The 23,120-nt window shown below is 52.7% G+C and overlaps 1 protein-coding gene across 5 annotated transcripts in view; it reads right to left on the minus strand.

The window, feature by feature from the left end:
• The window catches only part of KAZN (kazrin, periplakin interacting protein), a 760,285-nt gene that overhangs the window by 90,222 nt on the left and 646,943 nt on the right, over positions 1-23,120 (minus strand). For all 5 annotated transcript variants that reach the window (XM_066270382.1, XM_066270383.1, XM_066270384.1 and 2 more), the window contains one exon: positions 20,079-20,270. In XM_066270382.1, coding sequence (XP_066126479.1) covers positions 20,079-20,270 — 192 coding nt within the window. The remainder of the gene's footprint in view (positions 1-20,078; positions 20,271-23,120) is intronic.

The following is a 23,120-nucleotide window of genomic DNA, read 5'->3' on the forward strand; positions in this document are numbered from 1 at the left end:
TCTCCATCTCCCACGGGGCCCCAATTTAATCCTTTACTGCATGCGCTATCTTATCTTCTTCTTGTCTGTTTACTAATTGATTACTTGTTTCCCCTCTACACTGCCGGGCTGGGAGGAGGTGGCAAAGTTTGTTCCGCTTTCTGTGGATTCGGCACCCAGCCCCAGGCTGGCCCGAGGCCAGGGGTCAGTCGATATTTTTGGAATGCATGACTGTTGGTGTCTCGGATACCTGGCAGAGTGCCTGCTACAGTATATCCGACTAAATCAAACTGGACTGTGGCGGCAGCGACTGCTCATTAAGAATCTACTGATCACTGGCACCTTTACTTAGATTCTAAGTTGAGCTCCACTTTCCTGAAGTGAGAATAAAATAAGACGATGGCAGGTCATAACCCCTGAGGTCTTGCGAGCCCCACCCAAGGAGGGGCGGAGCACCGCGCTAGAGCCCCGCCCCTTCCACCTTCCATCCCAGAAGGCTCCATGTGCTCAGGCTGGCACCAAGCAGGCCAGCGGCACCGCCTGGAACAGGCCAACCACGAAAAGCTGCAGGTCAGCACTTTCTGGGGCTTGCTGCTTGAATTATTAAAATATTCATAAAGAGAAGTGATATCACCACCTCCAAGTTTCCTATCTGCAAAGAAGTACTAACACCTGTTCCTGGTGCGCGGCTAGCACACCAGGGTACGGGGGGGGGGGGGGCGCGGGCAGCAAACGTGACCCACACCTAAATGACAAAAATGCAGGGCCAGAGCCTGCAGGACAAGCACTCAGACAGGGGCCCACCCTGACCCCTCCATTCTCAACAGCCTGCTACTCACAGTTTTCGCTGTGTTGCCACTCACGTAATCATATCACCTAACACCAAGTCCCCAGTTGTCCCCATAACTGCGTCTATGGCTTTAACACCGCCCCTCCCCCATCAAGGATCCCAGGATCACACACTGCGATAAATTCTTCTGGCTCCTGATTCGGGTGCAAGCTAGGAGGGTCTCTTTGTCTCTGGTGGGTCTTCCCTGACATCGAGGCTGCCCTGCCCCCAATCCAGTTAACCCACAGGTGATGCTGTGTCCTCATGGTCCTCACGGCATCCTACAGCAAGCCCATGATGGCTCCCTGTCCATTACTGGTGATTTCCTAATTATTCCTACATTGATAAACTAGTGCTCACCTTTCCCCTTCTTTCCCCCTTTTAAGTAATGCTTCTTCCTTGATTCTTTTGGAGGTTTGAACGGTCTCTTGTCAGCCGAAGCCCCTTCTAGCCAGGGCCAGCCAGGCCAGGTCCTTCTGACCCGTCTGCCTTTGAACATCCTTGTTTTCCAGAACAAGACGTTCCAGTCACACCTTGTTCCTCTCCACTGCCCCACACCTGGAGTTTTGGCCCCCGACACCTATTTTGGACTCTGACTCTCTGGAACTACAGAAGAATAAATTTGGTGTTGTTTTAAGCAACGTCCTGGCCCGAGTGTGAACCTGGGACGTAACTGTGTAGAATGACTCACTCGTTCAATCCCATCATAACAAAACGACTCTAGAATGGTTACATCAAGAGCACTGTTCACAAACCTGCTACAGAAACTTTCAGATCTGCTCCCTGCCCTTCTGTCCTTTTCAGGCCTGTGCAGGTGCTCCATGGCGTGGAGAGCACCTTCTTTCCTATTTGTGCAGTGCTGTCCTCAAGGTAAGTCCTGGGAGAGTAACTGTGGGTCCAAGGGTAAATGCGCCCAGGACTGTGCAGTGAGGCCTCAGTTTCCCTCCGCTGGGTTCACACCACCCTGCCTTTCCAACCCTGCGTGTAGGAGAGCTGTGCCCCGCGGGGATGCCACGAGAGTATGATCAAACGATCTGGGGTTATTGCCATGCTGAGAGGGGTGCGGCACTATCTCAGGGTAGCTTTGATTGGCATTTTCAGGAACACTCAATCTACTGTGCCCACTTTCAGCCTTGGGACCAAGGCTCTGGCTCTGCAGCCAAGCCTGGGGCTCATCCTGACGGTGCTAAGCTGGGCATCCCCACAGGGTGAAGGGGGTATACAGCCTCACCTGGCCTGCCCACCCACCCGGGCACGAAGGAACGATGCTCATGTGGAACCCTGGCACCTGAGGGGGGTGGAGAGAAGGAGTGCTTCGTGTGTCTGGAGAAACCTCAGCAGCCTACCCTTCTCATTTCTGGAGTACAGAGGCTCCCTGCTGCTGCCTTCAACAGGCGAAAGCGAAGTGCTGGCCTTTTGCTCTGATAATTGAAGACAAGCTGCCCCCACCCTCACCCCGCGAAGCCAGGAGCACCCTCCCCAGTGCTCCAAGCAGGAGGATAAGAATGCAGGGGGAGGGGGCTGGCGTTACTAATTGGAACTTCTTTTTCCTCCGAGTCAGTGCCTAAGCATCCCCTGCCAGGCTCTAGGGCCACAGGAAGGTGCCTTTAGAAATTCAGTAGTAGAGAGATCTGGCATTGGCCTCCAGCCCTCCCTGCCATTGCACGGTCACCGCTCCTGGCTGGCCCCCAGGCCTGTTGCCCCTTCAGGGTCTCAGGGTGCTGACAACAGTACCTGTCTCAGGGCACGGATGAGGAGCCCTGGAGCCATCCCTCCCAAGCCTGCCCACCTCCACCCAACGGCTGCATGTTAAGGACACAGAGAAACTTCAAGTGTCAGCAGACAGGTGTTGGTCTTCATGGTGTAACTGTTTGCAGGGCTGGGCCCGAAGCCACGATGGGCTGGAGTCAGGACCTCCACCTCCAACCTGACGTGTGTACCCTGCAAGTTCCTCCCAGCCCCGAGCCTCAGCTACCTCATTTGTAAAAGTGGCAAATGGGGTCCCGCACACAGTAGGTATTTAATAAATGCTGACTCCCTCCAGGGGATAGGCCCATTCTAGACCTTGGCTGGCTGATGAGGAGAAGTCCCTTCTAACAGGTGCTTTCCTTCTCATGTTTTCCGACTGAGAAAGTTGCCCTGGGTGGTACCCCGTACCTGGGCGTAGTTGGGTCTCTAGTGGTCTGAGCAAATCTGAGGCAAACCCAGTAGAAAGGCGTGGCTGCACCTTTTCCATCCTCCAATTCTTAAGAGGAAATCGAGAGGAGCCTGTGTTGGTCATCTTGGCCAACCACAACCAGCCAAGATGACCGTGACTCACACCCAGAGCTCATGGACAGCTGCACAGCTCGTGCATTGCCCGGGTCAGGGTCAGGGTCAGGAGCGGGGGCTGGAATTCAGATGATGTTGTGCAGCTTGGTGCAGGGCTGCCACCCCCGGAGACCCCGCTGCTCACAGGAAACACTGGTCATAGGCTAAGGGTCAGCAGGGCGGTGTTCAAAGTGAAGGGGCGCCTTTTCTTAAATTGTCTTCATGCTTTTTTTCCAATTTGCACAGATTCCCTGTAGGCCAGTGGGGGTCTGTTAATACCAAAAAGTGTGCATTTACAACCCATAAGTTAGTGGTGGGCCTATATGTTTTGAACTAAAGTTTCTTTTTTTTTTTTGAACTAAAGTTTTTAAATTTTATTTATTTATTTTTTTTTATTTTATTTTTTTATTTTATTTATTCATTTTTAGAGAGGAGAGAGAGAGGGAGAGAGAGAGACAGAGAGAGAGAAGGGGGGAGGAGCAGGAAGCATCAACTCCCATATGTGCCTTGACCAGGCAAGCCCAGGGTTTCGAACCGGTAAACTCAGCATTCCAGGTCAACGCTTTATCCACTGCGCCACCACAGGTCAGGCTTGAACTAAAGTTTTTAATGTGCAGCTATGCTTTTCTGAGTCCAAATTCTATTTTAAAAGATTAGAAATCTACTTTAGGAACGGAAACAATAAAATGTGAGGAACCCCAGTGAGCATTCAGGGTTGGGAGTTAGGACAGGGGTCTAGGCCTCAGCTCCTAGCTCAGCTGGGGCATGTCATCCCCCCCACCTGGCCCCCTGCCTGGCCTCCCGCTCCTGGTTACCTTTCTTCTCCAGTGAAGCAGGTCTTCCCCCAGCATCTCCCAGACAACATTGTTCCGCAGGGGCGTGTGTGAGCTTTTAGCCCTTGAAGCCATGCTCTCCTGGGAGTTCTAGCCAGAAAACGGCCCTGGTTTGGCAGAACCGGCCGGAGGTCCTCTGCCGCACCTCCCAGGCTCTGTAGCCCTTGGGTGCCACCCAGGGCCACCTGAGCCCAGCTCCTCACATCCGCGGCCACCCGAACCGTGGTAAAGAAAGAAAGGGGCGCGGCTTCCTGCTCCCCTGACACCATCACCCGGCTTGCACCTTGGCAGGCACAGACTGCCCAAGTGACTCAGAGGCACGGGGCCTGATGCAATCCACGGGTCTCGCTGGCAGAGACCGAGGCCTGAACTCGGGACAGCACCCACAGGTCACGTAACCAGAGGCTAGGCTGAGGGATGCTGCCTAAGCAATGGGGACCTTCCGGAATCTGTGACTGACTGGGCGCCCTGGGCACGTACCTGTGGGGTGTGGGCCCTGCCTCTGCTCCTCACCCATTTCCTGAGCACCTACTGGGTGCCGGCCCCCGCAGGCCTGGCAGGCTCCCTGTTCCCCAGCCTCGCTTACGCCTTAGCAGCAGGAATGTCTTAGCAGAGACGCAGAGACAATACACTTCAGACCTGACCCAGCCTTAACATGCCGAGTCAACAGCCACCTCCCTGACGAAGCGAAAGTCCCCCAGTCTCCATGCTGTTTTCCACCCTGTGCCTTCATCTCAGGACCCGTACTTTGAGCACTGCCGTGTGGCTGACTGAACACCGGGTGGGAGGGAGAAGTGCTGAGAGCCCCAGGAGGCCAGCGAGTGTCCGGCTGCAGCCAGCTGGCCCCGCCTCCAGGCAGCTAAGAAGCAAACCCCAGCATTCCTGGGGCTCAGCAGGGGTCGGGGACACTGACTGGCCCTCAGCCATCCCCCTCCTTTGGGTTCCTGGTAAAGACCTCTCTTTCCTTGGGCACCATACTCTAGAGCAGGGGTAGTCAACCTTTTTATACCTACCGCCCACTTTTGTATTTCTGTTCGTAGTAAAATTTTCTAACCGCCCCACCGGTTCCACAGTAATGGTGATTTATAAAGTAGGGAAGGAACTTTACTTTATAAAATTTATAAAGCAGAGTTACAGCAAGTTAAAGCATATAATAATAATTACTTACCAAGTACTTTATGTTGGATTTTTGCTAAGTTTGGCAGAAGAAATCTTTATAAAACAACTTACTATAGTTAAATCTATCTTTTTGTTTATACTTTGGTTGCTCCGCTACCGCCCACCATGAAAGCTGGAATGCCCACTAGTGGGCAGTAGGGACCAGGTTGACTACCACTGCTCTAGAGGCAAAGCCTGGATCCGAACAGTTCTAGATCTTCATGGTCCAGAGCCTACGGGTGAGCAACTTTTCCAGAGTTCAGGGGCTGCAGAGGTCATCGGGCTGCCAGGTTGGGCACCGGGGTGTAGGTCCTGAGGCTCCTCTCTGGGCGGGGGTGGGGGTGGCAGGCCCCGCGGCAGGCAGAGGCCAGCTGGCATGACCCAGAGATAGGGCTGCTTCTGTAGCCAGGTGACAGCATTAGGCTGTCTGTCTTTCCCAGAGGCTGGGGTATTCCACTCCCCCCCACTCACTCAGGTATTCTCCCCTGCACCCCGAGCATGCTGTTTGTGATACATTAAAAAGGAGCTCGTGGGGACACTCAGTTCAAGCCTCCCCCTTTCCAGACGAGACCTTTGCAGAGGGTTGGGGCAACTTTGATGGAGAGCCCAAGACTCCTGACTCCAGTATGCCACTGCCTCTGGTTCACAGGCCCAGCTTGTCCCTGAGATCTACATCACAAATGATTCACTGTTAAAAAAAAAACCCATGAACCACTTAAACAGCGGTGGGCTCCCATGGGGTTGTGTCAGGCACTGGCTAAAGCACCAGGTCCCAGAGCAAGCGAGGCACACCTTCCTCGGTTCAAATTCTACCTCCCTGCAAGTTACTCCTGTTCCTCAATCTTCTCATCTGAACAGTGGGGAGATTATGAGCTCATTCATTATAGCCCATGGATTCCTGGCCCATAAAAACATCCATTAAATACTTAGAAGTAATATTAATTATATATACATTAAATATTAACTTTTTTTTTTTTTGTATTTTTCTGAAGCTGGAAACGGGGAGAGACAGTCAGACAGACTCCCGCATGCGCCCGACCGGGATCCACCCGGCACGCCCACCAGGGGTAACGCTCTGCCCACCAGGGGGCAATACTCTGCCCATCCGGGGCTTCGCTCTGTCGCAACCAGAGCCACTCTAGCACCTGGGGCAGAGGCCAAGGAGCCATCCCCAGCGCCCGGGCTATCTTTGCTCCAATGGAGCCTTGGCTGCGGGAGGGGAAGAGAGAGACAGAGAGGAAGGGGGGGGGCGGGGTGGAGAAGCAAATGGGCGCTTCTCCTGTGTGCCCTGGCCGGGAATCGAACCCGGGTCCCCCGCACGCCAGGCCGATGCTCTACCGCTGAGCCAACCGGCCAGGGCCTAAATATTAACTTTTAAAATATTATGGGGCCATTGAGTTTTAACTCCAACCTTTTCCCTGCCATAGTACCTGGCCCCAAATTGAACGAGAACATTCCAAATTGGTCTGAGTTTTAAGCTCAGTGCCCCAAAATGCTTCTTTCATTGGGCCCCACGTCCCGCTCCAAAACGAGGGCTTGTCCAGCTCGCTTGGTTGTTAGCAGCTTCTGTCTCAGCCACTGGACAGTCCGTGCGGTCAGAGCTATTTAAGGAGCTGGGCTGGAAGCCCAGACCACAGCAAACGCAGCATCCGAACTCGCTGGTCTCTGCTTCCGGAATGCGAGCCCGGGAGCCCTGGGTGCTGGGGCCCCAACGGGACAGGGCTTTGTCCAGACTCTTCCCACGTGGGGCTGGGTCTCCTCTGTGACCCACTGAGGCCAGCACACAGCCAAGAGGGCAACGTGATGTGGCCTGTGGGGTACTGAAATGTTTCCCATTCCAAAACGCCTCACCCCCAGGATTCCCAGTCCAGCTTACCCTCTTTTCGAAACAGCTCTATTGATAACAAATGACATACAACAAACTGGACATAGTTAACATTTACCATTCAAGGTGGTCCGGCATGAGGACACGCCTGTAAAACCACCACCCTCACATTTCCTCCTCCCCTTGGTAAGCTAGGGTCCTGTCCCTCCCCTCCCCCACCTCCAGGCAACCACTGATCTTTCAGACCCTACAGATGAGTGTTCCTTTTCTAGAATCTCATGTCAATGGAATCATACAGGTCACAGGTATCCCCAAACTACGGCCTGCGGGCCGCAATGCGGCCCCCTGAGGCCATTTATCCAGCCCCCACTGCACTTCTGGAAGGGGCACTTCTTTCATTGGTGGTCAGTGAGAGGACCACTGTATTTGGCAGCCCTCCAATGGTCTGAGGGACAGTGAACTGGCCCCCTGTGTAAAAAGTTTGGAGACCCCTGACAGGATGTACTTTTCCTTTCTGGATTGTCCCTCAGCGTGACTATCCACCATGCCGCAAGCCTCAGCGGTCTGCTCTTCAGTGTGTCCTGTAAATGCACTGAAGGATGCACTCGTGTGTTTGCCCATTCATCTGCTGCCGGACATCTGGGCCGCTTCCAGGTTAGGGCTTTTACAAACAGAGCTGCTATGACAAGTCTGCATTTCCCATGTGGGTGAACACCTAGGAGCGGATGGTTGGGTCTGATGTTATTCCACGGTAAGATTTCTATGTCCCCATAGCACTTACAATCTTCTAACCCACGCGAGTTGGTTTTTATTTATGTTCATAGTTTAGTGTTGGCCTCCTCCCTCCTTGCTGTGGCAGATGGTATTTTTACAAAGATGAACATAGTAATACCTCCTGTATCACATGCTTTTTTATAGTATGGGATCTGGCTGGCCTTGTAGCTGGCCTGTCACATCAACAGAACGTGGCAGAAGTGACCCTAAGTGATATCAGAGACCAAGAAGCCTTGCAATTTGCACCGTGGTTTCTTGAAACCCTCTTGGTGGGAGCCCTGAGCCTCCATGGAGGAGATCTGGCTACCATGCTGGAGGGGCCACAAATGGGTGCTCTGGTCCCAGCAGAGCCTAGACTAGAGGTCCCATCAAGGCAGCAGACATGTGAGGGAAGCTGTCTTGGACTTTCCAGCAGAACACCACCATGTGACCCTCCCCTCCACAAACCACATGGAACTGAAGAATCGCCCTGCTGAGCCCCGCCAAGCCACCACCACACAAAATCACGACATGTAAGAAACATGGTAGTTATTTTATGCCACTAATATTTGGGGGCACTCTGTTACACAGTGACAGTAACTGGCACACCCTACTAGAATGTAAAATCCACGAGAAATGGATCATGTGTTCCCAAGAGCCCTGGCAAATAGTAGGACCTCAAGTGTTTGTTAAACAGTTGAGTAGAGTTCTAGGTTAAGGTTACATTTACAATGAAGAGATTTCTACAGGTCAAAAAAAAGCACTGGTGCAGGAATAACGGGCCTGGGTCTGGGATGGGACATCAAATTACCACACTGAGACCTGCATGTCATATAACCCTCTTGGAGCCTCAGTTTCCCCAGTGATAAAGTCAGGCTAACCCCACCTATGTCGTGGGGTTGTTCTGAGGATAACATGAAGAGAAGGTGTGTGGAGGGCTCAGCACAGGGCTGGTCCCACAGTGTCCTTGACAAGGTTTGCTAAATCTGTATCGCCCTTGCTTTCTACCCTCACCATGTTTCACTCCCTGTCTACAGAGCCCTGCTTCCTCCTTTCCTGACCAATCACCATCAAGGGCAGCTCTCCAGGAAGGAAGCTCAGCCCCCAGATCCCTGTCTGAGGCCAGGACAGCAGCTCCTAAAAAGCCAACCAGGAATGACGGGAACTACAGCAGAGGCCCCCATCAGACTTGACCCCGTGTCCACGGCCACCTTGGGCTAGTCCACGCCCCATCCAAGCACTGCCGCCCCAGAGCAAGGGCAGCCTGTATCATGTCAGAGGCCAAGTCTGAAAAGGACCCCCCCACACCCCAGCTTGTACCAGGACAGAGGCCAGTGTGGCTTTCTCCTGCCATGGGTGCAGGGCCATGTCCTGACCCCATCACGGCAAGGTGGGCATGAGGATCTGCGCAGAGACAGAGGCCACGGCTCCAGAGTTTCACAGGGTCTCAGGCGATGTCTTGACAGGCAGCTCGAGAACCTGGCTTTGCTCACACCGAGTTCTGTTCTCTTTTCAGCCGGATCGATCTCTGACCCTTTCTGGGAAGGGAGTGGGGAAAATAATCAAAAGCAGAGGCTCAAGGTCTGCCACCCAAGCTCCCCCTTTGCCTTAAATATGGCCCCTGTGGCAGCCGAGCCCACTGGGGCTGGACTGTGTCCCATGAACTGCAGAGGGAACGCAGAGGGGCAGGGAGAGGAGCTCTTGGCTCATGTGGCAGAGACCCGTCTCCAAGCCTCTGTTCCCTGGGGCAACTTCCAGAGTGAAGAGTGGGAAGAAATCCACAAATCCCGGGGCCTCAGGGGCCCCTAAGTGACAACCAAACACCCTGTGCAGCTCCTCCTCCTCATTCTCATTTCATTCCCTTCCTCTCCAAAGTGATGGCCACCCCCCAAGACGCCCAAATACTTGGTTAATTATTCACCGAGAACAGAGGTTTGGAAACCAGACTCACTGAAGATCAAGTTTTGGTTTCAAAACCACTGGCCAGGAGACCTTAGAAAAATCCTCACCTCTCTCATCCTCATTCTGTAGAAGGGGAAACCAAGGCTGATAAACACCAGCTAACTAACAAGGGTTGCTGGGAAGGTGAATAAGCTCATGCAGGCCAGGCAAAGAGGGGAGTGCCCAGCTCAGTGCAAGCGCTGAATAAACATTAGCTGAGATGATTACCGCTCAAAAGCAATGCACTGTGTTCACACTTCAGTCATCCCAACTATCAAATGGGTGCACCTGAAGGTATTCCTGAATAGGGAAGAGAGGATAAGCCCCGGTCCATGCTTCCGAAACGAGTATCAGATATGTGTGGGGTGAACCCTGGTGGGAGCCTGAGTATTTTCAAACAAACCGATCTTAGTTTTTCTCAGGATAGATGGAGGATTTCTAAAATTAGAACACTAATACATAGTGGAATTTACCAAGAATTGGACCCAAAGCATTGAAGGAGATGCCGGTAGGGCATCTGTTAGGGAAGCCAAGGAGGGGGTTCTGGCCCCGGGGCAGGCAGGAAGGATGACAGGGCGGGGCTGGGGGAGCGGACTGGACCAGCTGCCTTTCCGACTCCCAGAGTCAAGGACTCAGTGTGAGAAACCCTAGATGAGGCTGAGGAGAGAGGACATTAGTCACTCACGGATCCACCCTGTAAACAGCAAAGGAGTCCAAAGGGATAAAGGGATGCAATGGTTGTCATTCACCAGAACACCAGACTCCAGGGCAGATTCCAGAGTGGATTCTGTTTAAAATACTTTTTCCAACTTTTAAAGTTTATTTACTGATTTCAGAGAGAGAAGAAGGGGAGGAGAGAGAGAGGGACAGAAACATTAATCTGTTTTCTGTGTGCCCTGACTGGGATAGAACCAGCAACCTCTGTGTACCCAGAGGATGATGCTCTAATCCAGTGGTAGTCAACCTGGTCCCTACCACCAACTAGTAGGCATTCCAGCTTTCATGGTGGGCGGTAGCAGAGCAACCAGAGTATAAATAAAAAGATAGATTTAACTATAGTAAGTTGTTTTATAAAGATTTCTTCTGCCAAACTTAGCAAAAATCCAACATAAAGTACTTGGTAAGTAATTATTATTATATGCTTTAACTTGCTATAACTCTGCTTTATAAATTTTATAAAGCAAAGTTCCTTCCCTACTTTATAAATCACCATTACTGTGGAACCGGTGGGTGGTTAGAAAATTTTACTACGAACAGAGATACAAAAGTGGGTGGTAGGTATAAAAAGGTTGACTACCCCTGCAACCAATGGAGCTATCCCACCAGGGCTAAAATGCTCTTAATTGCAGCTTAGAAACCCGGCCTCCTCCTATCCACAGCCTTGCCGAGTCTCCGCTCACACGCAGCTGGGCTTGGTCATGTGATTTGCTCTGGCCAATGAGACATCAGCAAAGGTTGCATACTAATAGCTTGGAAAGCACTTATGCAACATATCAAGGTAATCTAAGACGCTGACAATGGGGGGAAACTGGGTATATGAGATTTTGCAACTTTTCTGTAAATCTTGAACTACCCTAAAAGAAAATGTGTATTATTAAAAAAAAAAAGGTACACATGCACCCCAGCACGTGCCCCTTTGGGAATCCAGCAGCCATATGAAACAGCTCACCTGCTGGAGACCCGTGGCTGGCTAGCAGCTGTCGGGAGACAGCAAAGATTCCGGACACTTCTTCCACCTGAGTATAAATTATTGTCCACTGGGTCAAACTCAGAGTCCAGAAAGCTTTCAAGGGGGATCTGTTAACTATTAAAAGCTGTCGCTAGTGTATCAGGAAGAAGATAGTGTATCTGTCGAGTTAAAACTGTCCGGGAGCTTCCACAGAATTCTGAGATTTACGTCCACATCACCGCTGTGGGTCAGGGCGGCTGGCTCTGCGTGGGCCTCTGCAGCAGCCCGCAGGGCCATGCGGCCAGATCTGGGGGCCGAGTGTAGCTCTCTGCGTATGGCTTACTGGAGAAAAGCACATAAATTCAGGCCAGGGGGTAGGGATTAGAGAAAGAATGGAGTGGGGATGTGGGAAGGGAAACAGGAAACATTAAGTTGCTTTTCAAACCCACACAACGCCATGGAGACAAGGGTGTGTGTGTAAGAAGGCAGGTGGGCAGAACCATCCCAGTGCCGATGACACATCATTGCATTCGACAGCCACTCGGGCCACTGTCTGCAGGCCTGGTGACACATCATTCCATTTGATAGCCACTCGGGCCACTGTCTACAGGCCTGGTTACATTTGCAAAGGCAGCCAGGCTGTGGCCACACCTGCCAGAAACATAAAGGACACTGGTGTCCCCTCCTACCCAATGCCCAAGACATTGTCTGCACCCTTGACCTCTTTGGAGCAGGAATATCTGTGGCAGATCCTCACCTGCAGGCCGGGTTGGCCATAAAAAAATACTAGTCAACTAATTTATACTGAATATGTTATGGGTTTCAGGCGTGTCACTGGGTTCTGGGCGGGGCTGGGTCCGATTTTCCTCTAAATCCTGTGAGCCACAGGCATGGGTTCCAGCGTAGGTAAGTTTTCAGGGAACATTTGTTGAATGAGCAAATTAAATACAAAGGCTCAGTTCCTGCCAGAGCTCAGGCTAGGGCAGGTGACTCATTTGGAGGCAGAGAAAAAGCTCCCAAAGGCCTTATTCCTTCTGCTAACGAGAGAAAACATGAACATCTCTTCTCCCCCGCACTAAAGGATCATCTGCTTGGTTCAGATGAAAAGGCCAGCTCTGTGCTGGAGACTGTGCCCTGCAGGAGCCTGGCAGGTGACAAGCCTGATAGGAAATAGACATCTCTCACTGTGCTATGTCCCAAGGAAGGTCAGTGTCTAGGTGTGTGAGGTACAGGAAAGAGTGGTCCCGACTAGTTTCCTCCTCCTGTTGTAACAGTTACCACAAGTTTAGTAGCTTAAAACAGTACACATTTATTATCTTGTTGTTATGGAGGTTGGAGTCCGAAATGGGTCTCACTGAACTAAGATCAAGGTGTGGGCAGGGCTGTGTCCCTTCTGGAGCTCTAGGGGAAATGCTGTTTCCTTGCCTCTTCCAGCTTCTAGAGGTGCCCACATGCCTTGGCTTGGGGCCACTTCCTCCATCTTCAAAGCCAACAATGGTAGGGGGGGTCCTCACAGTGAATTGCTGACCTCTGCTCTGTGGCCACTCCCCCTTCTCTGACTGACTCTTCTGTTTCCTCTTTCACTTTGAAGGACCCTTGGGATTAAATTGAACCCAATGGATAGTCCCCACATCTAAAGAACATCTGATTAACAACCTTGATTCCTTCTGCCACGTCATCTAACACATTCCCAGGTTAGATGGGAATAAGAATGAAGACATACTGGGGATGAAAGGGCCTGATTCTGCCAACCTCAAGCCCTGAAATATCAGGTAGAGAAGGTCTAGGAAGGTCCTGAAGGAAGCAGAACCTGAACCAGGACTTGGAGGAGGAGGGACCGATAGGAGGCAAGGGGAGAAGGAAGAGCCATTGCAAAGACCTTGAGGGGAGATGCTCGAACAGGCACATCCGGGAAACCATGTGTACAGAGCCACAGGTATGTCCGTGTGCTGGAAGGAGATAGATGAGGCTGCAAAGGCAAGGAGAGAGTGGGGACTGGGGGCATCCTAAACACCCCATCTCTCATACTGTCTTCTCCTGCTCCAAACCTCTGTGGTCCCTGAACTTCAGACTGTGGCCCTTGAGGACCACGATCATCTCCCACCAGCCCCTCAACTGCCCACACACAGGCTGACCTCCTCGCCTTTGCTCAAGCTCTTTCCCTGCAGGAATACCCTCTCTGTCCCTGCCAGCATCACCCAAGGGCTCCAGATGCCCCTGCTGAAGCCCATCAGCTCAGGACTCCAGGGGCCCCTGCTGAGGTCTGAACCTGGCCCCAACCAGGTGCTGTTGAGTAATCCTGGCATATTCACAGCCCACTTCCTAGGCTCGTACTGAGGATTAAATGAGCTAACATGTAAAAAGTGCTGAGAAATGCTAGCTGTCACCACTACCATCACTATAACCAACAATTCGGGGGTGGGGGTGGGGTGTCCAAGAGAAAAAAACTATCTTCCTAACGATACGCTGATGCTATTTGCCTTTTTCACTGTGTTTGTATTTGCACTGCTGGTACAAAAGCCAAGGCTGGGTAGAATGCTGGTATCTTAGTAGAAAACCACAGCAGTGGCACCAAATAGTATGAGTTGGGTCATTACGTTCTTTACCCTATGCACTCATAGTAGGGGGGGAAAGGGGCACAGTTTTTATAAATATTCTTGATGAAACAGTAATAAACAGGTTAATTCTATTAACACTTGACTCCCAAATACATGTCTTTTAAATCAAATGGGAAGTATACTTAAATCTTTTTTTTTTTTTTTTTTTTGCTGCATAGCAAAGAACAGTCAAGGGAAAACATTTGTGTGACTGAGTTGCTAGCTAAACTAGCCACTTTTTCATAGAACACCATCTGCACTTGAGGAATGACTAACATACAAACTTTGGCATCTGGCAAACTACCAAACCTAAGTTAACAAATGAAGTGAGTGAGCCTGTTACTTCTAGGAAAACAACTGACAGTATTTGCTGCCAATGATAAAACTTAAGCTTTTGAGTAAAAAATTAGAATTCTGGCAAATGTGACCTGCCACTGTGATTTTAACAGTTTCTCAAGGCTTAAAGATTTTAAAGACTCTTTTTTTTTTTAATGGATAATGAAATATATCAACATTTGGAAGATCTGCATTACTCAGTGAACCAATATTTTCCAAGTGAACAATGTTAGCTGTTAAAAAAAAAAAATTATGTGTGGATACAAAATCCATTCAAAGTGCCAATTAGACCAATCAATGGCTTTGACCATGGTAACATACCAGAAAAGTAAGGTTTCAGATTCCAGACTTCAGCAAACCTCTAAGAAACTACCATTTGGTGAGTTTTAGTGTGACAGCGAAGAAGAATATCCACAATTATCTCATAAGGCACTTAGTGTCTTCCTCCCTTTCCCAGCTGTGTAGGTGATGCCTGATTTTCAACCAAAGCAACAAAATCAGTCGCCCGAATGAAGGCGCACACAGGAGGATTCAGCAATCTTCTATAAAGTCAGACGTGGAAAAGTTTTTGCAAAAAATATACAGCAATGCTGCCCTTCCTACTTAAATCACTTTGTTGCAGGGGTGGGGGATATCGTTATTTTTCATTAAAAATAATTTATGTGAACATGGGATAGGCTTATTACTGTTATTTTAAAATAAAGGATTGAAGATTCAGACATGCTTTCAGCTTTAATTTCTAAAACAGTAAATGACGGCTGACCTAAACCACATATATAAACAAAAGCTCTTTGGGGGGGGGGTCCTCAGTTTTGTGAGAGCATAACACGGTCTGGGAACCAGGGAGTTTGAGAAATGTGGTCCTCAGGAAACCACTGTGTGTTACACACACAGATCTTGAGTGTAGTGTTCTAGAACAGCCAACACAAAAAAGAAAAAAGTGGAAACAACTGAAACGTCCAACAATGAGGAAACGGTTAAATAAATTATGGTGCCTCCATTTGGTCGGGCATTATGCAGTCATTAAAAATGATGCTTTCCAAGAGTAGTTCTTGTTGTGAGAAAATGCTACACATCCTCGACATGCCATTAAGTGACTAAAAAAAAAGGGAAGCAGCAAATTTCTGCGATCCTCATTTCTATAGTGCCTTGATTCTCAGGGAAACCAATGGAACTGGGAGGGCCCGGGGAAGTCAAGAGAAACCCCAAAGGGGTCCCAGGGGCCAGAAACTCACCACATTGTGTGGAGCTGCGTTCACGCGAGACCTCGGGTATGTTTACACAGGCGCGCGCGTGCACGCACATAAGCACACGCTCATGCTCACAATAACACCGTCCTTTTCTAAACAATCACTCCCTGCTTCTGCTCGTAAACTCACAGGAACACCAAAATCCTAAACCAAACATTCCTGGACTCATCCCCGCAGAAACAAAGGAAGGAACCTTCTAACCCCATTCCCCCCCCCCCCACTGGATTCTGTTCACTGCTTTGATGTTGGAACCATGGGCTGCTGTTCGGGTGTTTGTTTGACTTCCTAATTCTCATGTGGTGAAAAATTCTGGTCTCGTCCAACCCCATACCAAAGACTGGGGGTGGGCAAGGAGGGGGGCCTGCCAGCAGTCTGTGGAGATCTTTGCGTGTTCCCACCGCAAGGACACTGGTGGTTAACAAGTGTCATCCAACATCTGCCGCTGCCTTGGCTTGTGCATTCATCCTCGTTCTCCTCATTACGGGCATATAAATCCCTTCTCATGCCCCGGCCTCCTTCTGCCCACATCTGTCTGCAATTTGCTTACCACGTGCTGTGGCCGGGGAGGAAGCATCCTACTTAAGACTGTGCGGATTGCCAGGCAGGATGCTCGGGCAGCTGAAGGTGCCCACGTCACTGCTTTTCAGAAACACGGCTCACCGGGTGCTCGGATGGGCTCAGGCCCTGAGGTCTGGGCCACTCTAATGGGCGTCAGGAGACCAAATCTCCAAGCAGATCCAAGGAAGTCTGCCTAGCCCCTCTCAGGCACGTGCTAATCACTAAGTATTTGCACTAACGGTTCTAGGCACTGGGCCAAGTCCTTTCTATCTCATGTAATCCTTACAACAACCCTCTGAAATAGCTACTGTTATTAGCCTCAATGACAAGAAAAAACTGGTTATTGTCCCTGTTTATCCTCAGTAAGGAAATTATGGTTCAGCAAGGTTAAGGAATTTGCCCAAGGTCACACAGCTAGGAAGTGGCAGAGCTGGGATGCAAGCCTAGACCTGATTCTAGAGTGTGTTGTCCCTATTCCTGAGCTACCGCCATGTCCCCTCTCTGTTGTTCAGGCTGACTTCAATCCCTGGAGAAGATGGGTTGTGTTGGTGTAGCAGGAAAAGTTTCTGAAGAAGCTACATAAACTTGGCCAGGTTCCTGAACCTTGCTGAGCCCCCTTCAGTCTCCACTGGTGAAAGGGGGTCCGGCCTCCTCACGGGACTGAGGTGAACGGTAGATCCAGTGCTCAGAAGAGCGCCGGCACACAGTACGTACTTGGTAAAGCTCTCCTCTAAGGAACACTGACAGGTCCTCGTGGATGAGATGACTGTTCCCACAAAGGAGTCCCTGCGTCGTCAGGTGGTGTGCTCTGGACCCCTGGGAAGACTTCTGATGATGGATAAGAAGTCTCACGGTGCAGAGTTAGGAAGAAACGCGTGCACCGCTCTGCACCCCGTGGGCCTGCACATCACGAGAAGAGCCTGCTCTCACCGCAGGAGCAGGAGCTGTGCGGTCACCTGCACAAGGCAGGATGTGGTTTAATTCAGCAGGGCTGTCCCATCATGCAGCACAGAGAACAGGTTTGGAGAAGACAGACCGCTTGTCCCAGGGACTGGGGAGCGGGGTAAGCGAGCCTCCATTCGCTCCCCTGCCAGTTCCTCTGGCCTGAGAGTGGCGAGTTTCTTCTGCTCCCCATAGGGCCAGAGGGTGCATATGGGTGGGAAATTCTTTCTCTGACCAAAGACATGGAAGGTGGGTTCATCCTGTTGAGAGTGGCTTCCTGAGGCAGTCCCCACAGGTTCACAAAGCTTAGAGTCCAAAGGACATCAGCTCTCTCCCTGAGGCGCTTCCTCAGAGGGATTCCTGAGGTTGGGTCTCATCCTGGGGAGGGGAGGAGGAGGGAAGAGGAAGAGGAAGAAGGAGGAAGGGGAGGGGGGAGGGGAGAGGAGGGACGTTCAGAGGGAGGCTCACACAGATCTGCCTGGACGGATGGACGGTTGCCCAGAGGAAGCATGCGTACTTGGCACCAGGACCCCCCAACCACGCAGCGTCAGCCGGACCACACACAGACCGCCTGCCTGCTGTGGCGTGAAGAGGCCACCCAGAAGACTGTCTCGGAGATGCCACCGGAAACAAAACCCCCGATTTTGAGAGTAAATTTGTTTTGCTGAAAAGAACTCATACACAGAGAGTGCTGTGACATCTGGGCCAGGTATCACCCTCCCAGGTGATGTCCCAGGATTCCCGGGACCATCGGTGGCAGCAGGGTCTGGGATGGACGGCCTGCTTAGCCAGTGCATTAGTGTTCTGCTGCCCACATCTCCCCTCTGGTTGGGGAACCGCTACAGCAGAGCCGGCGAACTGTCCAGCAGTCAATCCCACGGCCCCCAGTTAGACGTGGAGCCTGGACAGGGACACCCAGCCAGGAACGACATTGCCTAACCCTCCCTGGGGCCACGCCCGGCCTCAGACCAAGCTCTTGCCAGAGGAGGGACTCTCTGGCCCTCAACTCTTGCTCTTTCCCTGGGTCTCTCCCAGGCGAAGGGAGCAGCACCACCCACTATCTGGAAGTGCTCCCCGGGATGGTGACTGTAAATCCAGTAGCCACAGCCGCCATCACAGCCACCTGGCCCGTGCAGGTTTGCATTTGATTCGGACAGACAGTAATGAAACAGTGGAGCCAAGAACTGGTGGGCCATTAGCTTTAATCCTAGCTTGCACCCGGCGGGCAAGAAATACACACAGTAGGAAAACACTTCCCTTTCTATTCTGGGCTCCCAAAGCCACTAACTTATCTGGGTTTCCTAGAAGCAAAGGTTTCTACCTCACCAGACTTATTCACCTCTGTTCCCCATCTCCTTCTCTCTGCACAAACTGGCTTCTCCTTCAGCACTCCGTCATCTTGGCTGCCTCTCCTCTCCTCCACATGGCCTTTCTCTGCTCTCCTCCAGCATGGGCTCCTCTGCCCCATTTTATAGTATATAAATCAAAACCTTTCATCCAATATACAAACAAGGAAGTCTCTGATACAAAGTCACTTATCTGAGGCATACTGGGATTCCTCATGAGAGTGCACCACCCCTTATCATGCAACAGTCAAGGGTGTGAGGAAAAGAAAGCTTAGTCTTAAAACTGAGCCCTAGGTGCCTGACCAGTGGTGATGCAGTGGATAGTGCTGGGATGCAGAGGACTCAGGTTCGAGACCTTGAGGTCACCGGCGTGAGTGTGGGCTCATCTGATTTGAGCAAAAGCTCAGCAGCTTAGACCCAAGGTCGCTGGCTCGAGCAAGGGGTTTCTTAGTCTGCTGTAGCCCCCCGGTCAAGGCACATATGAGAAAGCAATCAATGAACAACTAAAGTGCCACAACGAAAAACTGATGATTGATGCTCTCATCTCTCTCCGTTCCTGTCTGTCCCTATCTATCCCTCTTTCTGACTTTCTCTCTGTAGCTGTAAAAAAAACCAAAACAAAACAAAACCCAAAAAACCCAGAGCCCTAGGCTATAACGAACCGGCCTACTTACAGCCTGTCCCCCACACCCAATGCAAACTATAAGCAAGCAAACATATATATCATATTTACAAACTTATTTGACCAACAATGACATTGGAGAGAGCCAAATGGATTCTTTAAGCCCCCCTGTTTGGGAGTCTCTGTTTCAATCTACATAATCAACCTGCTCTGGCTTCAAAAATAAAGTCTTCACAGAGTCTTGATTGTTCTAGGAAATGTAAGTGGAAAGCAGGGTGCCAAGTTTTACTGCCCCCCCCCCCCGCCCCCAGCAACAAAGACACTTGGGGAGCGTGAGAGAATCAAGGCCGACCCTGAAGACTAGTCTCTCCTTGTGTCTCTGCTGGAGAGCTCCCTCCTCACCCTCAGAGGGTGGGCACGTAGCTGCTGGGGTCCCAGGCCAGCTCCGAGGAAAGCAGGCTGACAGGTGGGCCCACGGGTGTCCTCGCTTCCTAGAGCAGTGTCTGCTGATGGCTCCGTGGTCCATCTTGTCAGGAGACGACCTGGACACCTACAGCACATTCTCTCCCAACTCTTCCACCTTCCTGGGCCTGGAGGCTGCCCTTCTTGGGGGGACCTCCAAGCAACTCAACAAGAGGACCGAGCCCCCCACTGGGAGAGCCCAGCACAGTGAGCCTGAGTGAAGTGCAAGAAACCACCGTGTCCTCCAGCAGAGAACATGGCCTGTGCACACGGTCCAGTGAGAGGTGTGCACTAGGACCCTGAGGTTGCTGGGAGGGAGGAGACCTAGTGGCTGGGTCAGCACCCTGGTTCATCAGGGAAGATGCTCACCCACCTGCCAAGCCTGCCTCAGGGGGTGGGGTGGGGGGGAGCAGCCCCACAACCAGCCGTGATGGAAAACAGGGGACGTCACATGGGAGGAGGGGATGACTTATGTGCCCAACCCTGGAAGAGGCAGCTATCCACCCCAACAGGGACAGGGCAGCCTCGTCTGGGGCTGTGGGTGCTGGGACGCCCCCATGCCCGCATCACTCCCCCTGCAGAGGCTGGACCCTGGTTCCCAGCATGCCCGTGGCCTGTGCCTGAGCCCCAGGTGAGGGACGGAGGGACCATGCTGACTTGTCACTCACCCTGCAAGGCCTCCTTGGCTCTGGCTAGCTCCTGCTCCTTCTGGGCCAGCTGGACCCTGAGCTCGGTGGCTGAGAAGACCTCGGAGGACTTGCCGCCCTGCGACTCCTCCAGGTCCTTGGTCAGCATCTCCTTCATCTGCCGGAGCAGGTGGACCTCCTCCTGGAGCCGGGTCACCTCTTCCCGCAGGAGCGCTAGGGGAGAAGGGCACAGGGTTAGAGGAAGGGGCGCTGGCTTGCGCTCGGTCACTTCTTCTGGGGACAGTTCCAAGGTGCCTTGGCTGTTCCTACCCGCGCTGCCTTCACGGCCTTTCCTACGTGTGTGCAGAAAGAAAACCCCCAAAGAGCGCCAGACCTGGTCCTGGGCCCACTCCCAGCCTGCAGCGCGCTCCTGGTGGGACCCCCACACCCCACCATGCTCTCCCGGGCCCCACCATGGCTGTCACGGCACCGAGAGCGCCCACTCCAATGGCCGACGGTCTTCCCCTCCAAGGGGAGGAGCAAGGGTGGACTGAGGCGCTGGTGGCAGTCAGCACCCTGACCCCGAGCCAGCAGTGTGCCCAGGTAAGCTGGAATGCGTGATCCCCTTTAATTCCACCCAAACCTCCTGGACAGGTACTGTCCTAACCTCACTTCACAGATTAGGACGTGGAGGCTTGGAGAGATGAAGTAGCTCCACGAAGTCCTAGTTAACAGCAGAGCTGGGCTGTGAACCCAGACCTGGCTGACTCCAGAGCCCAAGCCCCTGGTCTGACATTTGAGAAACAGCCCTAGAAAGGCACACTCAACACGTCTCCGGAAATACAGGCACCCCGAAGAAACAGGACATTGGCATTCACACCTGAATGTGCAGGAAAACGGGTTCTAATGAGCAGCGCCAACGGCAACACCACGGGCAGAGGTTTCTGCGGCACTTAAACCCAGCCCTGTACACGGGAGTGCCCAGAATGAGACCACGGGGAACGTGTACCCCTCAGGCGCTGGGGAGCCTTGGGAAGGTACCCGGAGGGTGCACCTCTGTCCCACAGCGGTCGTAAGCCAGCTCAGTGCCGGCTGACTGGCACGTCCACCCATGGGTCTGCTCACTTGAGCGATAGCAGACACCACGCTGCAGAGGGTGCTGCAAGCAGGGGAAAGCGGCCTCACTAGCTGTACGACCGTCTGCAGTGTGAACCCTTAACACAGCGCACACTCGTGGCCAGAATGCTCACCGCATGGGTTAAAGGAGACCCTGAAATATTCGGGGTAGCAGGCCCGGAGGGTCTGGCCTGTGCCGCTGACAACACAAAACCCAGCCATTGCTCTGGCCCTCTCCCCCACCCTCCCGCCGCACGGGCCCCTCTCTCTGCCTCGGCTACATGCCAAGCTCTTCCAGCTTCAGCGCCTTTGCCCTGCAGTCCCTGTTCTTCCTGTGACGGCCTCCTCACTGTGACACAGGCCACGGCACCTCCAAGGAGGGGCCCTCTCCCACCGTCCTGTCTCACATGGCCACGGGATCTGGGGGTGCAGTCCTCGCCTGTGAACTCACCGGGCCTCCGGTCTGGCTCCCCCACCGACCAGGTGTGTGGTCATGAGCAAGTCGCTTCCCCTTTAAACCTCAGACACCCCATCTGTGAAATGGGTCTAAACTGCATCAGGTGGTGTGGCTCCAAGGAGACAGGAAGACACCCTCCTCACGTCAGATGTGGTCCCCAGCCTGCTCTCAACATACACAGGAAGCGCTCAATATTGATCAGGTGGAGGCTGCCCCTTCTCCTGGGCACCGGGACTCCTGGGAATTCAGGGCCTGGAGGCCCAGCCAGGTCTGGGGACTGCGGGCGGGGACAGGCTGAGGGAACCAGGGCTGAGGCCTTGAAGACAGCTGTCGCTCCACCATCAGAGGCCTTGGAAACTGTGGTTCCCCTGTGGCCCCTGACCTCCTCCTCTGAGGCCACCTGGATCCAGCCGCCACTGGTGCGAGGGAGGTCTCCCCGCCCCCCTCCACTCCCCCACAGGAGCCTGCGGGGCCCTTTAAATGCAGGGCACACCACCTTTCCCCTGTGCTGAGCACCTCCCCTGCCCGCCGCACTCCCGGGACAGATATCCTGGGACACATCTGTCCAGTGGCCCTCTCTGAGCCCCCCGAGGCCACAGTGTCCTTCAGCTCTGGAAGGTGCTGGATTTACGGGGGCTGGAAGAGCCTCCCTCTTTCCTCCATAGGCTTCTTCTCATTGGCTGGTCTCAGCCCCACTGTCACCTCAAGAGACCTAAAGTGGCCCCAGCCTGGTGTCTAATTGTGACAGCACTTTGGACAAAAACCACTTATTATGAGGGAGGCCCACTTGTTTGTCACCTGTGTGCCTGGTGGGCACAGGTCCTTGAGTGCGGGCCTAGTTGTACCCGTCACTACGAGGTCCCAAGTGCCCCAATGTGTGACGACACATGACTCGTGAATGACTCCCTCCGCCCAAGCATCCACCCAACAGAAATTTCTAGGCACCTGCCACATGCCAGGTGCTGCTCTAGGTACCAGGAACTCCCAGGTGAATGTCACAGACAGGTCCATCCTCGGGCTAGCCCCCACTCTGAACATGGGTCGAAGGGCCCCAAACCCACTCCCCAGGGAGGCAGGCCGTCTGCACGGGAGTGTCTGGCTGCTCTGAGATCAACTCAAAAGCAAGCTGGGAACTGTCCAAGTCTCTCAGCAAAGCTGCAAAGTAGGAGGTTTGCTTTGGGGGTCCCTCTCCTGCCCTCATGCCAGCAAACATTCACTATAGGCTTGGCACAGGGTGTCCAGAAAGGGGCAGGGAACAGCCTGGGCCTCGAGAAGCCTCCAGCGGTAGAGGAGGAGCACACACAGTGAAGCACAATACAAGGGAGGGGCTCTATCTGCTTAGGGCACAAGGACATCGGAGGTGGGACTGGGAAGATGGGTTGGGGAGGGTGGTGAGCAGAGGAACAGCAAGAGCAAAGGCCAAGAGGCTGGAGAGCCAGAGGTCCCTGGGTGACCAGCGAATGGGTACAAGGTGAGAAGGAGCAAGAGGAAGCCTGGAGAGGTTCACTGGG

Source organism: Saccopteryx bilineata, chromosome 3 (genome assembly GCF_036850765.1).
Source record: "Saccopteryx bilineata isolate mSacBil1 chromosome 3, mSacBil1_pri_phased_curated, whole genome shotgun sequence".
NCBI lineage: Eukaryota > Metazoa > Chordata > Mammalia > Chiroptera > Emballonuridae > Saccopteryx > Saccopteryx bilineata.